The following is a 19,479-nucleotide window of genomic DNA, read 5'->3' on the forward strand; positions in this document are numbered from 1 at the left end:
AGGATTTCTTTTATTCTTATTATCTTACGCCTTTCACTTATTCTTCCCCAGACCCTTCATTCCTAATTTTGCTTGTCAAAACTGTGTTTCTTCCTCCTTCAGGGGAGAAGAAGTGGGAAGGTTGGGTGGATTTTTTTGCTCTGAACAAACACCCAGGAATGCTCCTCTCAATACTTGGAAACCCTGCAGAGGAGAGCTTGCACGAGTCCTTCAACACTTCCAGTTAATGGCAGTCTGACTAATGCCTGAAAATCAGCAGCTTATTTTAACGTGGTGCTGTAGCTTCCCACCACCATCGCAGGCCTTGCTCAACAAGCTTTTATTTTTACATTAGAGACTCTACTCCATGCTTTGAAATCCCTGTAGCCCCACGGCGACTCCTCTCTTTATAAACACCAAGACACAGAGCAGGTGACAGACACAGTCTTGGACACCACCAGATGCTTTTATCTCTGGCTGGATTTGTGTTTGTATCAAAGGAGAGCAATATTGCTCACAGAAAAACATGTCCAAGGGTACCCAGGGAGATTTCAGAGGAGCGGTGAATCCAGTTTAGCTGGAAGCCAGCATACGTAAAACATCTTCAAGCCTCAAATTAGGGGTCTATCCACAGCTGCCAGAATCTGTCAGAAGAGCAGCAGGTCAGCCCTGTGGGCATTGCCACCCCATCGTGTTCAGTGCCAGCAGAGGATACTGGGGGAAGGATCTAGATCCTCTTCCCGATAGATGTGCCCTTGCTATTTATTTTGTTCCAAAAGGAATCTGCAATGGTAGTTTGGGGATCCTCTGACATTTCACTGACATTTCTTCAGGGCTTTTTGAAGCACAATTATTACTGTCATTAGGTACCCTCATGTGTTAATGCCGGCACTAGATTTAATTGTGTGCATTCCAGCCGGGGCCAGTTTTTGTTGTGAATTCTTAACATGTACCCAAGCTACTGCCTTCAAGGGCTTGTTTCAGTTGGACCTGGTTCCCCTAGACAGATAATTTAGGAGGTCTGGAAAATCCTCTGCAGAGCTTGTGACAGATAGAACTGACTGTTTCTGACAAGTCTACCATTTTTACTTATTTCCATCTGCCTATCGAGACTGCCTCATTCTTCTCAAGTACCAAAGACCACTTAAAATGTGTCTAAAGCTTGATGCCAACTTCCTGCTTGCCAATTTAAAAAATCTGTTGCAAAATATATGTCAATACATTTATTCCCAGACTAAGGCAGTCATGTATTACTTAAATGCTGGGGTAATCTTAAATGCGATCAAGAGGCTGGTGCTGGTAACAGACTTGAGAAACAAAATGGCTTTTTTAGAAAATACAATTTCTAGCATGAGATATTTTAAACCTTTTCTTCTCTCACTGAACACCACGGGCCTGTTTTGGCAGTCTGGGTGTATTTCCTGGCTTGCTGTCCGGATGGCAGCCGAAACTCAGTGCTGGGTTGCTCAGGCATGAAATTCATGACATTGGAAATCACGGGCAGGAAGGTCCTGGCACGAGCAATCTAGGTATGAATAACTGTTCTTGTTCCTTGAGTTTCCTGGTTAGCTTCTCCTCTGCTACGACTAAAACTGTTTGGAAATCACTGTCTGTAGATTTTAGGTTTTTATTCCCTGTCAGTTAAGACCTGAAGCTATTTGAGATGTTAAACAATTTGTGGCTTCTGAGCTTAGTTATGGTGCTGGCTTTGTACAGATAAATATAGAACCTGTGGCATTTTCAAAAGCCATTTGGAACAGCTCTTCAATACAGGCGCTTTCAGCACAGATTAAATACATTATTTGGGTTTTCTGCCTAACAAAAAAAAAACCCAACCCTTAAAAAAACTGGCAGAAATACCATTTTCATCAAATGACAAAGTTCTCTTTCCCCAAATTGGGGCTGGCAATTGACAGCTCTTTACAAAGACAATTTTTTTCCTTTCCTCTCTACCTTCCCCTACCCTTTGATTTCAAAATAACCTCCAAGACAAAAAAGCAGGACACAGCAATGCAAAAAAGAAATAGAAACCTCTTAACATTTTTTACTCCTGGAATGGAATGCTTTAAATTTTGAGTAATTTGTATCTGATAAAATGCTATCATATTCCTACACAAGAAATTAACACATTGCAGGAAACTGGACATACCCGTTCATCCAGAAATTCACTATTCATAAGTCCGACCAAAGAAATCGAAACACAATACAAAGAAAGACCTTTATTAAAATCACTTGGAATATTATATGAAATTCAATATTGTACAATATAGGTGCAACCCCCCTGATGTTAACAGGACGTGATACATGTGAAGAGAGGACATTAATATACATATAAATAGAAAAGCTAAAACGTGTTTGACAGTGATATATTAAAAGGCTACATAAATGTGACCATAATTAGAGGAATATTTAATTTTGTGTTCAGCAGTATCTTCTAAAGCAGTATACATAGTAAATTGCTTCTACTGCTACTGTCTGCTTTCTTATGAGTAACGGGAGATGCATAGGAGTATTATAGGCACATGCAAAAGCAATGTAAGACATAAAAACAGGCAGAAGCCAGAGACTTATTTGTTCTTGGCTGCCAGAGGCTTGCGGCTGATCTTCTTTGACTTGTCATTGTTCTTCTTTGGAGGTTCAGGATTCGCCTGCATGTGTCTACCATAAAGACTGTAAGGAAATGAGACAAAGAATATTTGTGATACAACCATTAAACACAAGTTTTTGCTCTGCAGCATGTTAAACGGTGCATCTAGTAACTAGAAATAAAAAAAAAAGAAGGAAAGTAAGTATACTTATTTTGTCTGAACACACTGAATTTTCTGTTAGATCTCATGCCGCAATCAGTATTAGGGCTTTTGTGACTTATCAGGAAGGCAACTTCGGGAAGAGCAGGTCTTTGGAGCAGTGAAGGAGCAATCAGTTTTGCCTTCAGAAACTAGCAACCTTTATTCTGCAGTTATGGGATTAAGGCTCAGAAGGCTTCAAGGATGTGTATTCAAGCCGACAATGACAAAAATTGGGTTGAACTGGAGAGATAGAGTGCCTGCTTAGAGCAAAGTGAGCATCATCCCTAACCAGAAAACCCAAGGGCTTGATAATGTGACAGAGAGCAATGGTGTCACAGCTGCCTTTGCTGCTTGCACATGATTGATAGTACTGGGACAGCTACCAACACATCAATGCCACATTAGTAAGTACCACTGATTAAATGTTGACAAAGTATCCTACAATTAAGATGGCTAGCATTCACAGAGAATCTAAGTAGACTACATGGCTGAAAGGATCTTGCTGAATATCGCATAGTAATTAATAGACAATTTATGAGTAATCCTGATTAAACTAAATTAAAAACCTACCCAAAATAAACAGAGCTCAAACTTAACTTCCCTTATTGACATAAAGTGCTTTTTGAAGACATACTTCATGGGGGTGTCAGTGTATCTAAAAGGGAACAGAGACAAGCTTTGTTTCTACTCATTCAGCTGTACAAACACTGCCAATGTTGACACTGATACTCAAATCCCTCTGAAAGGTGTCCCCCTGATAATGCTTTAGCTCGATGCTGGTGAATGTCTACCCCTATCTAGGGTGGACATTGACCAGCAGTCTACTAGGGTGTTGCCAGCAGAGTTGGACACAACTTCAAACATTTGATCGGAATTCTGCTGCCGAAGATGATAACGGCACCAGTTCCCACAACAGGCTTCCTTGTGTCGCTGCACCTCTACCTTTTGGGGGACTTTGTCAAGGATCAGGACAGATCAGGGGCTTGGGGTTGAGAAACTCAGACTCTTCCTAGAACTGCCTTTTGGTGTGCCAAAATCTGGACGGGCAACTGTCAGCACTGTTGCCATAGAACCTGGGACCCACATTTTCATGTGTTTGAGGCACGTAGAAGGTCCCAGCTGTTACAGGCAAGCTGGTCCATCACATACCCTCACATGCACTGTCTTCCACCAGAGTCAACGTATGTAGCTTGCATGTCTCTCTAGCCCCTTGCTGCAAACTAGGACCATGTACAGATTCTTTTGCTACTTTTGCTCAGTCATGTAGGGACAGACGTAGTTCATGATATGTTGCTGCTTAGCCAGAAAGCATGACCTGACATACATTTCTACAGTGGGTATCACCCTTGGCAGGTATCTTGGAGATAAAGTGACTCTTTATACAGTGACTTCTTGTGCTTTGCAGGCGGAAACTAATTTCAGGAGGAGATGTACCCTCCCTCTTCTATAAGGCCTGGAGGACTGTGCAGTCAGCTGTATGCAAGAGACACTGAACAAGGTTCCAAACAGACAGAAATACTCTTGAATTACTGTGCTATAAGGCATGGCCATAAAGGGGCTATTTACGTCAGATACAGAGAGATTTTAGGTAAGACATACATTGCTTTCTACAGCTTCCTGAGGAGGGGATGAGGAGAGGGAGGTGCCAAGCGATTTTTGGTGGCATCCAGTGATAGGACACGTGGGAATGGTTCGAAGCTACACCAGGGAGGTTTAGACTGGGCATTAGGAAGCATTTCTTTACTGAGAAGGTGGTCAAACATTGGAACAGGCTCCCTAGAGAGGTGGTCAATGCCGCAGGCCTGTCAGTGTTTGAGAGCCATTTCTACAATCCCTTAACAACACGCTTTAACTTGGTCAGCCCTGAATTAGTCAAGCGGTTGGACTAGATGATCACTGTAGATCCCTTCCTGAAACATTCAATTCATATTTATATCTATTATATTATAGTCTCACTTTATTATAATTCTATGTTATTCTTATTCTCATTTTATTCTTATTCTCATTTTATTCTATGTGAGGAGGTAAAAAAGCTACCAATGGCTCTGAGCTTTATTTTGCTGTATCTGGAAGATACCTCAACCCTGGAGCTCCTGGACTGCAGAATGGGATTAGAGCTTCTTGTAGGGTGGTTGGAGAGGCATCCCGCTCTTTCACCTCCTCAAGCAGCTGCAGTTTTACATCATGCTGCTAAGCAGGCTCCTGTCAAGGTGCACTGTACCCAAAACAGACTTCCTCAAGGAAAAACTGTAAACTGCGACATTACTTCACCTTACTATAAATTTCTGTGTGCCATCACCTCCTGTCAGCAAGGGATCAGATACCATTTTCTGATGAATGCAGATATCTCTGACTCTCCGCAATAACTGCATGCTTACTGTTAGCTACAGCACACATATTTTTCTATCCATAAGAGATACAGCCCCAACAGCACAAGGCTATATATTATCCAAGTACACAGTATGCATACTAATCAAATATCCATCCTAAATAACTGTCCTGCTTTGGATGGCATTAAGCAAGTCGAAGGAGGGAAGATATGGAAGGAGATGTTTTAATATCAGGAAATACTATCACTGTGTGTTGTGGCTCAAGTTCAGTCAGTAACTCAGGACCATGCAGCCATTTGCTCATCTCCTTGCCATTTTCCCCCCTTTAGGCTGGATGGGGAGGAGAATTGAAAGAATGTAAACCCCACAGGTTGAGACAAGCACAGTCCAATAACTGAAGTATAATATAAAACTACTAGTGCTACTACTAATAATAATGACAAGGGAAATAACAAGGGGAGAGAATACAACACTAAAAAGGGAAGCGAAAAAAGAAACAATAAATAGCAGTGATGCACAATACAACCACTCGCCACCCACAACTGATACCCAGCCCGACCCGAGCAGCGATCTGGGCCTTCCAGGTAACTCCAACCCCCCATTTATATACTGGGCATGCTGTGCTGTGGTATGGAATACCCTTTGGCTAGTTTGGGTCAGGTGTCCTGCCTCTGCTTCCTCTTGGTTTCTTGTACGTCTCCTCACTGGCAGAGCATGAGACTGAAAAGTCCTTTATCAGGGCAAACATTACTTAGCAACGAGTAAACCACTGGTGTGTTATCAGCATTGTTTGCGGACTAAAGCTTAAACACAGCACTGCACCAGCTACTTGGGAGGAGAAAAAGAACTGTTACAGCTGAACCCAGGACATTGTGGAAGAGCACAGAAGTGTCATTCAAGACTGCTGTCCCATCAGAAACTGATCCAAGGTAGAAAAAGTCAGTCTTGTTCTCACTGATATGCAGTACAGCATTTCAACCACTCTCAGCAATAATTTTCTGAGAAGTCAGCAACAGAGAAGTGGAAATGCATGCTCAAATCTGTGAGCACCAACAGTTAAATACTAAATTAACATTCAAGTGGTTTTTTGGCTCTAGAGAAATAATGCCATGTTGGAATAGAACATGAGGGGTTTTTTCATGTAATAAGATCCCATTTGGGACTTTAAGCACTGAACTAACAGAGAATCTACTGACCCACTGTATCTGAGCACAAGAAGTCTTCGCAGATGGGAAAAGAAGGCCCCTGTCACCGTACTGTCTTCCACCTCCTGCTGCCCCACAGCTCCTTTGCCCTCTTAGTGCCAACTCAGAGGACTGTAAGAGCTTTAGTGGCTTTTAGGTGTTACATACCTTTTTTTTGCTCATGTTGGCTTAGACTGCACTTTTTTTGCTTTAGAAACTTAATCTGACTTTCCCTCTCAGATGACATTTCTGGCATTCATTCTGCGCTCAGATTACTGAACATCTCCTGAAGTAAAAGGGTGGGGTGGGAAATCTCCTGACTACACGGGTGCTTTTGAAGTGCAGAAACTGAGTATTGACAATTTTCAATGAACTTCAGTGAGTTCTGAGGAAGTCTCCTTGGGCAACGCCTTCTGACTGCGAAATGAGGTCCAGTGGTCACTGCATGCATTAAGCAGTAAAAATCCCAACTGACCTGTACATGGTTTTGGTAGCAATACTTGCTCCTTATGGTACTTAGTGCTATTGGTACGCCAGGAATTACCACCCCATGAAAATACTATGTCAGTAGCAGTAGATGTGCATGAGTTGCAGACATCTGCAGCACTTTTACACAGTTTTTAGTTATTCTCATGTCCAACCACTTCTATCAGAATGTGCGCTTAAATTTCCTCCAGAAAAATAATTATTTGGTTTGAAACAAGCAAATCAAATATCCCTACTTAGGTTTCTCTGGCAAAATTTCAAGAAAGTTTCAGCTGCACATTGCTATCTCAACTGAAGATAAGTGCTTTACAGTCTATCACAGTAGTCTGCTACGCAAAGAGCAAGGATCAGACGTATTTAGACTATACAAGCCTTCACAGACAGGAACTCTCTCTTGTGTTTGCACACATCAAATACGAGGAGACATATGGTGTCACAACAACATTTAAATACAATAATGACTGTGATAATGCCACTGGGACAGAATTTGCCTTCTGTTACTTTAGGGAAAATTGAATTCACAATTTTCAATGAACTTCTGGTACAACAACAGGCACCACTTTTATAGCTCCCAAGGGTAAAAAAAACCCTGGAAAAAAAAAAAAAACATAAAGAAAAAAACTAACGGAGCTGGTCCACATGGAGAAGCAACTACCTGAATTACATGAGAACCTACAACCCTTTGGCTTAATAGATGTGGAATTTACATATACAGTCCTTAATGATTTTGATGCCTACTGGAAGGACACAGACACCATAGCTTGCATGTCACCATCTGTCAGCCAAGCTGTACTAACTGTGTACACGTTTTTGCTCTGGCATCACTGCGAGTCAAACATGTAAGGCAGAGACACTTGCACACTGTCTTCAGCAGTGGAGGTCAGGTTAAGACCTGCTCGCAGACAGATACACAGCTCAGCTGATGGATGGTAACGTACGAGGAGATGGCACTTTGACGTACCTGTTTGTATGAGTAGACCCTTAGCGAAGGCAGATGGTCTCCATAAACAGACAAAGGAATATTGAGGTAGACTGTGGCTTCTGTTTCAAGGCAGATTTGTGAGATAAAAGTGCTGATAATACATTAATGGGAACACCTTCACATTTGATGTGTTGGAACATCACCTGTTCATGGGGCTGGTCACCGCAAGTAGCTTGCGGACCAAAACCTCAGCTGAAGAATAAAAATCTGCAGTGCAAATAAATATTTGAGACATTTGCATTTTGCAGCAACAGTCAGAAGCTAGTTATTATAGCCACAGCTCACAAACTGCTGAACCTCTGTAGGCTTAACAGCTACAGTACTGCATGCAGCCTTCTCATCATGTTAAAGTGAAAGGGGAGATTAAATGCAAGACTGAAAATGCAGAAAGCCCTCTCATAGAGATTACCAGCTGCCTTCTTTCCTTGTATGTATTTTTCAAAGCAAGTATCTCTCATGAACATAAATGTTTCTTTGTATGTAAATATAAATGCAAACAAAATCTCCCTGTATTCACTATGTGCCCCACTGGAAGTAACAAATGAGAGCACTATGGCTGCAGCAGCAAAACTAACAACATCAAGTGAGAAAGACGCTCATTAAACTTCATCATTCTGTCTACTTTAATGATGCTTTTACTTAATAAAAATTCCCCGAGCAGTTGCAAGGATATTAGGCAAGGTCTTTGGTTATGTATCAGGGGTCTAAGCTGTCACTTGCAAGCATGCAGTTCAGAAGGGGCATTCCCAAGAGGAAAGAGTGAATACAGCTTTCTTGTAATAAATTCAGAGAGAATCAATAACCACAGCCTGCCACATTACTTAAGCATTTAGGAAAGTAGGTGATCCTTCTAAATTAAACTACAAATTGCCAAATGTTGCAATTTACAGCATAAGATCAGGCACGGAACCTTGTAACTCGAAAGCATACAGTCTTCCTATCAGAATCTTGAATTCAAAAAGAGAGCTGTAGTTAGAACTAATAAAGTTCAAAAGCGCACTTTCAAAAACCACCCTCAGCACAATCACCTCCAATTTTTCTCTCTTATACAACAAAATGCTTGCTAGCTGAAGGCTACATGTCCCAGAGATGAAAAGAGTGAGCTTGTTTAAACTAGTGAACCGAAGCATTTGATGAACACATTGATTTTCTTGAGATTAAGCATTTTGAAAGAAGATTTCAAGAATGAGCCACAAGAAAAGCCACTGCTCTCACTTTACATCTGTAATAGCCCTACAGGGTCTGCATGCAGCATGAAAAGGACACACAGTTAAATATGATCCTGGAGAGATGCTACCTCCAAGTATGTACTGTAATCCAAGAAGCAAAGGTGAAACATTCCAGTGCTACTGCTTTTCCAAAAGCTTGAGCTCAGGTTCAGGTGCTCATTTAATGCTCAGACACAGGTTTCAGATGTGGGCATTTACAGTGACCTCAACAGGACTGGCTCCCAGTACCAGCTGCTGAAGCAGGAGAGGGGAAAGGCTGAGTCTGTGGTGGTACCACTAGAGAGGCAAAACTGAAAGAAGTGCCTGCAAGACTGACATGTGCTGGCTAGCCTGGATCAGTCACAATTCTCAAGCACTTACTGCAAGATGCTTTTGCCCTGGTAGTTTTGCATAGCTTATTGCAGCGCTGGTATCCCCTCTGAGTGACTGAGCCTGGCCTTTTTTCCTGAGGGAGGTCTAACCTGTCACCTCTTCAAACCGCATCATGTTCCAGGAAGGGGACAGAGGGTAGGACTGAATTTATCAGTAATATACCAGTGAAAGAAAATAGTGGTGGTTCAAATTACTTTGCAAGTATCATACTATCTTGGTATTTGCCAATAGTTTTTTTTTAATCTCTGTGGCATAAGTAAGATGATATAAATTAAGTGAGATGAGTATGTGATTTCTTTGCACACTCGGACGGCAAGCTGCAGTTTTAGGATTCTTAATAAAGAAGAACAGACACGAGTGACTCATTCTATTCAGCTAATTTTTTGCCCCTTGTTTGCGAGCGCGCTGAGAGCAGATGGCAGCAGTGTCAGAGACGTTTATCATCTGAAGCTCTCTGCAAGTTTCTTCAGGAAACTCAGCTTTGACCTGTCACCTGTTCATGCAGCAGCTCACCCCTCATGCTCTGAACTGAAGGCAATGCTGCCTGGTTGAAGGGGCCAGGCGCTGGTAGTGCTGCGTGCCTGCCTCGCTGCAAGAGCTTCTGGGCTACTAAACCTGCAGCTCTTCATGCGTTGTGAAACGGTTCCAGTATTTTTAGGTCTGCAACAGTTTGTCTTCCTCTATTGCCCACTCACACTCTGGTATGCCTAATACTTCAGACTGCCCCAGATCTCCCCATCCCAGAGCCCACCCCCAAGACAATTCGAAGTGTAACAAACTGTGATGTTTTTCTGTTCCCTCCACCTGCCCCGATAATCTTCATCACCCAAAGTTTCTGAAGTGCTTGTCCTGCCATCACCCTCCCTAAACCCCCAAGTCCTGCACTTCACCTTTCAAAGAGACTTTCTGCATTACCAGAAATCCCTAATCTGCCTCAAGTGCTTTCCCCTCCAGAGGCACACCACAGGGGAACTGACCACCTCTTCCCATCTTGGCTTAACTCTTTTTTTTTGTAGCTAATTTCATTCTTTGAAGCCCAAATTAGATGAGAAGGAGAGTGTTCACTACAGGTGGAGAGCTAGGTATCCAAGCCCATGTTGCAGTCAGTGGAGATTGGCTTAAAAGTTTCTTAAATACTATGGTGTTATAGAACATCCTGTAGTGGGAAACAGTGACCAGATAATGAGCAAATAAGTTTCCCAGACTCTAAAGGATTACACAGAATAAAGCAAAACTAATCTTCACAGAGATCATTCCCTAAAACTGGCGCAGAGACCACTGCCTCCCTTTGTCAGCAGTTACTAAAACTGAGGAAATCCTTCCTGATAATGAAATGTTCAACAGGATTTTGTAGGAGAGACAAGTCCATCAGAAGACATTCAGTTAAAATTCAGAATGCTTACTGATTTACTGTACCCAAACCACCAAGGGTCGCTTCAAAGTCCTTCATCAGTTCACAGAGATTTCCTAAGTAGGTAGCTTCCCACAATATTTTTCTGTTGGGAGAACAGGATCTGAGTTAGACACAATCATCCTTGTAAAGAAGCCACCTTTCTGTACTATTACCAGTGCCGAGAGGCAAAGAGATAGCAAAGAAGACAGCAGTGTAGACAGCTTTTTGAGTGACCCAGTACAAGTAATACAATCTGCTGTGAGATGGTTAACGGCTATACCCTTGTTACAGATTTTCACCAACTACAGTAGACAGTGGGCAGCTGGCTGACATGCAGACACTCATGTTTAGATGTTATAAAATGCTAGATGAAGTCCACCCAAAGCAACCACCCCCTGTCTGTTTCCACTTTGCACAAGCTGTTAGCTACTTTACATTATAGACTGCTGAGTCATATAGTCCAATGCTGACTTAGTGCAAATTCCTGCCTAAAAACACTCCAAATGCCAGTAAGCAAAAGAAAAGTTTTCTGCCAAAACTGTCCCAGAGCTCACTGTCTCAGCGACTCTGTAGAAAATGCATCCTCCAGAATAAGCCCACCCAGCCTGTATATTTCCCAATGGCCACTTCACCATTCAATTCACCACACGGGCTCCCTTCCACCAGATCCCTCCCTTTACATTTGCTGTGCCACCTGAAGAAGAGAAACACTCAACCTCTGTGGGCCATTCTTCCTACTCTCTTTCCCTACAGGTAACTGTCAGAGATGGACCCTGACCAGATGGACCTCTGGCTTAAGCTCAGGAGCTCCTTGTGATGCTCCTCACAATAGCATCATCAGTCCTGCCATCAAGACCCAACCGCCCAAACACAGCAGTTGTAAAAAGGAAATACCATCCAATAGGACATACAAGGAGACACCCTGGGTGAGACATGTCTGTGTAGGAAGATCTGAGCCGAGGTAACTCATTTACAAACACCAGCTCTCCTATAGGACTGGCAATGGCTGGATAATTTTAATCCTGCCAGACACATCCACTCTTAAAAGTGGTTAATTTAATCCCTGCTTCTTGGAACTCACCATCTTACATGTTAGGGAGAACTCATTTATTTAATTTTCTTTTTCCAGACAGGAATTCAAGTAGGTGTCAGGCATTCCTTTAATTAGTATACAGTAATAAAAAAAAAGCCTTCTCCTCATATTCTCTGAGGCTAGCAACCTTTTGAAGCAAGTACTTTAAATGTGAAGCTTGTTAGGGCAGCACAGCTGGAAGCTCATAGAAACCTAGCAAAAAAGAAAGTCTTTTTTAAAGGAAAATGTATAGGCCAAGATCTGCAAAACTGGCTAATGACTTTGCACACCCCACTTGAAAGACCTTACAAGAAATGTGGCTTTTGACAGAGAGGGTTTTGAAAGCGCATGGAATACCAACATCTGCTTTCTGAAAGTCAGACCTACCTAATACCCAGGGAGCCCAGCACTGAAAATCTGAGCTGTGCTACAAAGCCAGAGAAACACACAAGGGGGACCCCCATGGAACTGTCATAAGGCTTCTTTAAAAACAGAGACAAGCACAAATCAAGATTTCATCTAGCGAGTCTATTATACTGACAAGAACTCCCAGCTAGCCCAGTATAATGAGACTGCTGCCTGAGAGGACCAGGGAGGGAATGAACTGTTCCTGCACGTGGATAGTCCTATCAGACTATCTCAGTTATGAAGAATTTCTCACATGGGATTTACATCTTCAAGCGCATCCAGGAGGGCTGATCTCCCTTCTCATGCTTCATTTAAAATGGACTGGTGAGTGGTTCAGCCTGCACATGCAGACCAGTCTGTGCATCCATCCCAGGCATGGAGAAACTCCACACGTCAGAACCTGAAGCCTTCACAACTAAGAATTCCCACAGACTGAAGTGGGATATTTTCGCCCTCGCTTTCTTTTCACAGACCAAATGGTGCTTTCCCACTTACATATGACCAGAAAAAAACATTTTAGTCCAGATAAAGGCACCAGCTGTAACCCCGAGGGCTGAGGTATTCACCAGAAGACATGACATCCTCCACCTAATGCATCAGAATTAAGAGCCACAGAATCCACATGAGCAGACTCAGCTTCTCTGGCAGAAGCCAGCACAGGTGGCTGCAAAGAAAAATGCACCAGCAAGAAGAAGGAATATTTAAGTGAGAAAGCAGCATATTCTGCTTACTGAAGTTATCTGTATCATCACAAACTTCATCTTTATGTATTCGTAATTCTGTGAGCATGCAGTAAGTAAATCAAAAGTTTGCTCCATTTCACCAAGCCATGTTGCTGGGACCATATTCAGGGCCACTTGCTAGCTCTCAAACTAACCCTAGACAGTCAGGGAACGTAGTGCAGAAAACATGATTGGCAATGCTGCACACACACCTTCCTGGCACCAGCCACAGTCCCCTTCATTCTTATGTTACTTTAATGTTGTTTTCTACATGGAGTCCTTTGGGATTAAGTAAAACAGTGCTCATTTTCCTTTTTGAATACTATACTAAGGGGCTTGCTGCTCAGATAAATCTCCTTACATAATCTTTGTTACTGATTTACTACATGCATTTTGCTGTACACCTAATTATCACAAAAAAACAGAAAACACAGGGTAAAAATAGCAAAGTGCAAGCCAAGGAACTTTTAAGTTATTCTGCGTCTGGCAGGTATGTATTTCTTTTCCAGTAACTAGACAAAGTGTACCAGTAAAATGTATAGAAGGGGCTCTGGGGAAATACTGATACACAGAACATCTTATCTTTTTTTCTTTTTTTTTTTTCTTCTTTTTTTTCTCTTTTTCTGTTTAAACAAAACTGAAATCTCTGAGTTAATCTGAGCTTGCTGTGCTGCACACTGAGGTGACCGATTTCGGAAGAACATTCAGGGGACCGCAGCTCTCAGGGACAGGGTTTATATAGCTGCCCTGCTCTGCTGGGCTGGCTCACATGCCTCTCCCAGGGTGTCTGCCTTTGTCATCCCTACTGGCTGCAGGGACAAGCTGCCTAAGAGCTCCTCTAAATAGACAAAAACACCCAACAGTGACACGGGATACAGCGACACAGTGAGACACTCAACCTAGTCCTCCTAAATCCTCACTCCTGAGACCCTCAAAGGCAAAAGACTAAATCCCTGGTCCCACTGCACAACCCACCTGCATGAACTAACGCAAGAAACTCTTTCTGGAAGGCAGTGCAAGATCTGGGAACCACTGTGTAAAGGAGGCACAGGACATCCCTGGCAGCGTTCAAGGCCAGGCTGGACGAGGCCTTGGGTGATATGGTTTAGTGCGAGGTGTCCTTGCCCATGGCAGGAGGGTTAGAACTTGATGATCTTAAGGTCCTTTCCAACCCTAACTATTCCATGATTCTATGACTTACTGAAAGAGGGGAGATTTAGATTAGATATTAGAAAAAGAGTTCTTTAGTGTGAGGGTGGTGAGACACTGGCACAGATTGCCCAGAGAAGTTGCGTCTGTCCCATCCCTGTAAAAAGCCCTTGTAAAAAGTCTCTCTCCAGACTTCTTTGTAGCCCCTTTAGGCACTGGGAGCTGCTCTAAGGTCTCCCTGGAGCCTTCTCTTCTCCAGGCTGAACAAGCCCAACTGTCTTCACAGGAGTGGTGCTCCAGCCCTCGGATCATCTTTGTGGCCTTTCTACGGACTCACTCCAACAAGTCCACATCCCTCTTGTGTTGGGGGTGCCAGAGCTGAAAGCAATACTGCAGGTGGGGACTCATGAGAGCAGAGTAGAGGCAAAAAAATTACCTCCCTCAACCTGCTGGACACGCTCCTTCTGATGCAGTCCAGAACATGGTTGGCTTTCTGGGCTGTAAACTCACATTGTCTAGCAATGTCAAGCTTCTCACCAAACAACACTCCCAAGTTCTTCTCCTGCTTCTTCTCTGCTGTTAATCCATTCTCTGTGCAGCCTGTGTTTGTGCCTGGGACTGCTGTGACTGGGTGAATGACCTGGCACTTGGTCTTACTGAACTTCATGAGGTTTGCACCGACACACCTCTTGAGCCTGCCAAGGTCTCTCTGGATGACATCTACTGTGGAAGACCAAAGATGGTCACACAGATATCATGTAATAAAATAATACAGACTATTCACCCCATTTTTCCAGCCAGTTTTGAACAAAGCATTGCACTATTAATATTTGGCAAACAATAACTGGGTTTTAAGCAAATCTGTGGTGGTTTTCCACGGCTTTTACTGTGCCAGCAAAGCTGTTTCAGAACCTTTTCAGGAGGGACCCATGCTGTATGGCAGCCAATAATCTTTATGGTAACACTGCAATGAAAATGTCGCTTACTGTAATGAGCAGAGATCATAAGTTAAGCCCCTAGCTACCTTTCTATTATTTTTCATTACAGTCTTTCTGGGTTTGTTATACTTCAAGAGTACTGAGGGAATTACACCAAATTAGGCTCACTAGTCAGCTCTTCATTACTCACACCACGCTGAAACTGAGCCATCAGCAAACTGAACCAGCTCCTAAGTTAACACAAGACACTAACATTTGTCTGAATATTTACCATTTCTCTTCTAGCTTGTCCTCTTCTTTGTTCTGAAAACCAAACTTGCCTAAAATTGGAGGAGGTTCTGAGACAACAGGAAAATCATGTAATATTTTTCCATTCTTGACAGAATGGTTGGACTTCCTTTTGTCTACTAGAAACAAACTGATATATATAGATACACACATTTATGCTTTCCTGACAGCAGTGTTTTCCCTAGATTTGTATTCCAGTGCTGGATGAGCTGGGTGAGACAAAAAGTCTCTCTTGCTATGTGAATCCTTGTCCCTGCTCCATTGCAGAGTTTTACACTGGCTTCCTTCCCTCTTGAAAACAGCATGTTTCCACCCTATGGAAAACAGCAGTTACGCTGACATCAGTAAGTTTTGGTGTCATCCAATCCACATGACTTCCCAGGTTGCTTTTAGTGTCTTTCAAGGCCCACAGTGTGAAGAACATAAAGCCTTTTGAAAGGCTTTCTTCTCCCCTGATGTCCATCAAGATGAAATGAAGACACAGGGTCACAGCCTGATTTTGATTTCAACAAAATCAGTACAAGTTTTTCTTCTGATTTCAGTGGGTGCAAGGTTTGTCCTTTAATGCCATACAATCTGTTCCTGACAACTGAAAATCCAGTAGTGCACACCAGGCAGCATGGGCTACCCTGTGAGACAGGTCTCATCATGGTCTTCTTAGAAATCACCTGTAATTCTTACTTTAGCTCTCTGCTGAACAGAGTGACCTGAGAAGTGCAAAGATCGCTACTTAAGACAACAGAAGTTCCATAGTAATTTGTGTTGTAGTTAGTGTTAACAACTGAGGCATATCTCAGAAACTGCCAAAACAAACACAGCTTTATGATGTCAATCAAACAGCATGTTCTTTGCTATCTAAATCATCTACACATGGCCCTTGTTATCTATGCAAGAAAATATGCAAACTGCACTTGCAGTACAGCTCACAAGCCCCAAACTATACAACATATCATGAACATCTAGGATGGCTATGAACACTGGAGTGAAAATTATGTCTTCTAATCAAGTGCTAGTAATAGCTAGGGCCAATGAGTCACCCTGTAAACTTCTTAATGCACGCTTTAACCAAAATAGTTTCTCTTACAAGGAAGGTGGGATTATGCATACTGATATGATCTGGTTTTGCTGAACATCCTTTTGCCGTAGGTAGGCAGCACTCATCCTAAATAATTCTAAATCACTGGTGCTTACGTATGCTCATGAGTTAGAGGAACAAGTGCCAAACTTAAAAGGACAAGAACTAGTTTACTCCATCATTAGCCATTTGCAAAAGACTGATGCAAAATAAACCAGTGGTTCCACCTGCTTCTTCGCAAGAGGAAAAGGAAAATGGAGTCGAAACCACATGCACTGAACCAGTCTACGTGCAATGAAGGCAGAAACAGTGCAACAACAAGGAGCCAAACCCTAAGTTGCAGTGTTGGACAAAAAACTGCAGGACGTCTGCTTTGCATCTGCCTAGAAATATGCTGGGAAACACTGCGGGGAGGGAAAACATGCTCCTTGGACTACCCTCCTTACTTTGTGGTTCCTCAACACACAGGCTACTAACATGTTTGCCAAATCCTAGGCTATGCACACAAGATAGTAAACAGGCAGCCCCCTACTTATAAAACTGCCCTAGTATTCCCCAGGCTTGTGGCATGGAACACATCTATCAGAAATGCAGTAGTGGGAAAAGCAAAGTGGCAGAAGATGTCAACAGCTCTCTGTCACTCAGAAAGCACTTCATTAGCCTGTCAATTGCACAGTGTCTAGGAGTTACATTTATTGACAACTCACTGTCAATTGATCCAACATCTAAATAAAGCTTTTCTTGTGCAATGAACTTGCTGACTCTAACAATCATGAGATCTATAGAGCAGTAATAGCTGTACTAAGCTCAAATTGCTCTAATTTCTAGAGCAAAATGAAACCAGAAATGGTAAAATCCCACCAGCAGCTGGACCATATTCACTGCTTACAGCACAAACTTTTAAAATGAGACCCATTTTTTACACACTTCATAGGTGGGGTATGCACTCACGGTGAATAAAAGCCCTTATACAAAGCACTGTTTTTCACTCTATGGCCATTTGTGCTTACAGGATTACTTCTGAAATCCAGGGAGTCTGCATTTTCTACTCCCTGAATTTAGCATGGAAGTACCCAGAAATGCTCAGTTCCGTACACCAACGAACTGCTCTGTGCAGCTGGGTCCCTCAGCTTCTTACTGGGTTAGGATGATGCTGAGAATGGCTAATTGATCCTGCAGTGGCTTTAACAACAGGCAGTCACTTCACACAGCCAGCAGCATTCCTGCGGCGCACAGGCTCCTAACCCTTGCTTGCTTTGCTTTGTACTACCTATTTTATCACTTCATGATAAGGCAGCATCAAAGACAGCAGGAGTAACCTATTCTGGCATCTCCATCTGGCACTATATATCAGACTTGTGCTGCTCTAGTGGATTAGTTTCAGATCCCTGTTGGCAGATCAAAGGCAGCAATAATAACCACAAATCAATCTCTCTTTAAGGTCTAAACCATCTTCTCTCTCACATGGGATGCCTCATTTCTTCACCACCCCAGAGCCCTTATAAATACCAACTTTGCCTAGACACAACAGTTTTATGCAGATACTGAGGCCCTGGAGAATGTGATGTTGTGTTTTTGGCTGTTTTCTCCTATTTACTGACAAACAAAATAAGCAGAATCAGTAGAGAGGGGCTCACACAGATTAAACACTTGAGTCCCCGAAGTCAGAAAGCTGCTTGATGCCCAAGTGAAGGCCTACAGGGAAGATGGCTTGCTTCCTTCAGTCTCAGGTAACATATTTTCTGGCACTCGCTGGTGAGATGGTGCTGTATTTTCACTGAAGCACTCAGGTACCATCAGCTCACTGCTCAGTGCTCTAAGATGGCCAACAGATATTTTCAGAGCATGTGTTTAGATACAGAATAGATGCATCCCCAGGTGAACAACTGCACTGTGGACAAGTTGCTTTCTAACGGTGTTTCCAGACAGCTTACCCACTTGATTAGCACACGCTCTAGAAAACAGGGCTTAGAATGGGGATTCGAGAGGTTTGCAATCCACACGGCTGCTTCAGTACAGGGGAAACAGCTGGTCCCACTGGGAACAACTGTGCTTGCATTCTTGAGATCATGCTTGCATTCTTGATACTCACCTGTTGGGTCCTAGCTAAAGGCAGTGGGAGCTAAAATATGGCTCAAAGGCTAGGTGTCAGCTCTCTGCCTGACTATGCTTTACTGTCAAGATGAGAATTTTACTGCAAGAGAAGTAGCTTTTGTTTGCTCCCTCTCTGTAACACCTTCACAGTGACAAAGCTGTATTTACTGTGATGTAGCTATGCAGTTTCCTAAGACTCAACTCACACAGAGATATTATGGAAAAAAAAATAATAAAATAAGTGCCTTGGATTTTACAAGAGAACATCTATTATGTGGTAAAAAACAGACCTTCATGGGTAGTGAAGACATAAACTCTGCCTCTGATCTTTAAGTCTTTCAGTCTTGTAAGTTGCAGTTTGAACCAAATCTCTGAAGAGACTGAAACACTGGCTAGAATAGCAACAGCTCAACGTTCCTACATTCTTCCTAAAATAAAACCCAGAGATAAATAATGAAAGTGATGGCTGCTTAAAGATCTTCTGAAATTTGTAAGAAAAAATGAATCAATTAAAGGCAAACAGCCATAAATCCTCTGATGCCAATGTTGCATCACAGCAGTTCGCAAAAACCACAAAGACCTAATGTTTCAGGGTTACCACATAACGTAAGAACATTTTGTACTAAAATTCTGTTGAAAGCAAATGCAAATACTTTGATCCTGATTTTTTAAGTATTAAATTAAGACACAGTTCCACCCGACTGACTACTTATCACTGATATCATTTTTTACTATACACATAAAACTAGAACATTGTCTCAACATATGGAAAATGTGGATAGTACATATTGCTCATAGCTGCACATAATTTTAAGAACTGTAACTGTACTATTTCTAGATAGTTTTTAAACTATGACAAAGATGCATGCTATTGAAGAAAAATGGCAAGCCTATAAAAAGCTACGTGTGCTTGAGTCAATCAGGTATAAAAAGAGTATAATTTTTTCTTATAGTATGAGTCTTTTACATGCTAGTGTAAGTAGGAAGCT

At 42.4% G+C, this 19,479-nt stretch overlaps 1 protein-coding gene across 2 annotated transcripts in view; it reads right to left on the reverse strand.

The window, feature by feature from the left end:
• Positions 1 to 2,185: 2,185 nt before the first annotated feature.
• The window catches only part of RSU1 (Ras suppressor protein 1), a 108,631-nt gene continuing 91,337 nt past the window's right edge, over positions 2,186 to 19,479 (reverse strand). For both annotated transcript variants that reach the window (XM_061346132.1, XM_061346133.1), the window contains exon 9: positions 2,186 to 2,649. In XM_061346132.1, coding sequence (XP_061202116.1) covers positions 2,547 to 2,649 — 103 coding nt within the window. In that variant the 3' untranslated portion in view covers positions 2,186 to 2,546. The remainder of the gene's footprint in view (positions 2,650 to 19,479) is intronic.

The sequence above is a fragment of the Neopsephotus bourkii genome, unplaced genomic scaffold (assembly GCF_033783945.1).
Source record: "Neopsephotus bourkii isolate Nb327-2 ecotype Australia unplaced genomic scaffold, CSIRO-AGI_Nbou_v1 NB_257, whole genome shotgun sequence".
NCBI classification, from domain to species: Eukaryota; Metazoa; Chordata; class Aves; order Psittaciformes; family Psittacidae; genus Neopsephotus; species Neopsephotus bourkii.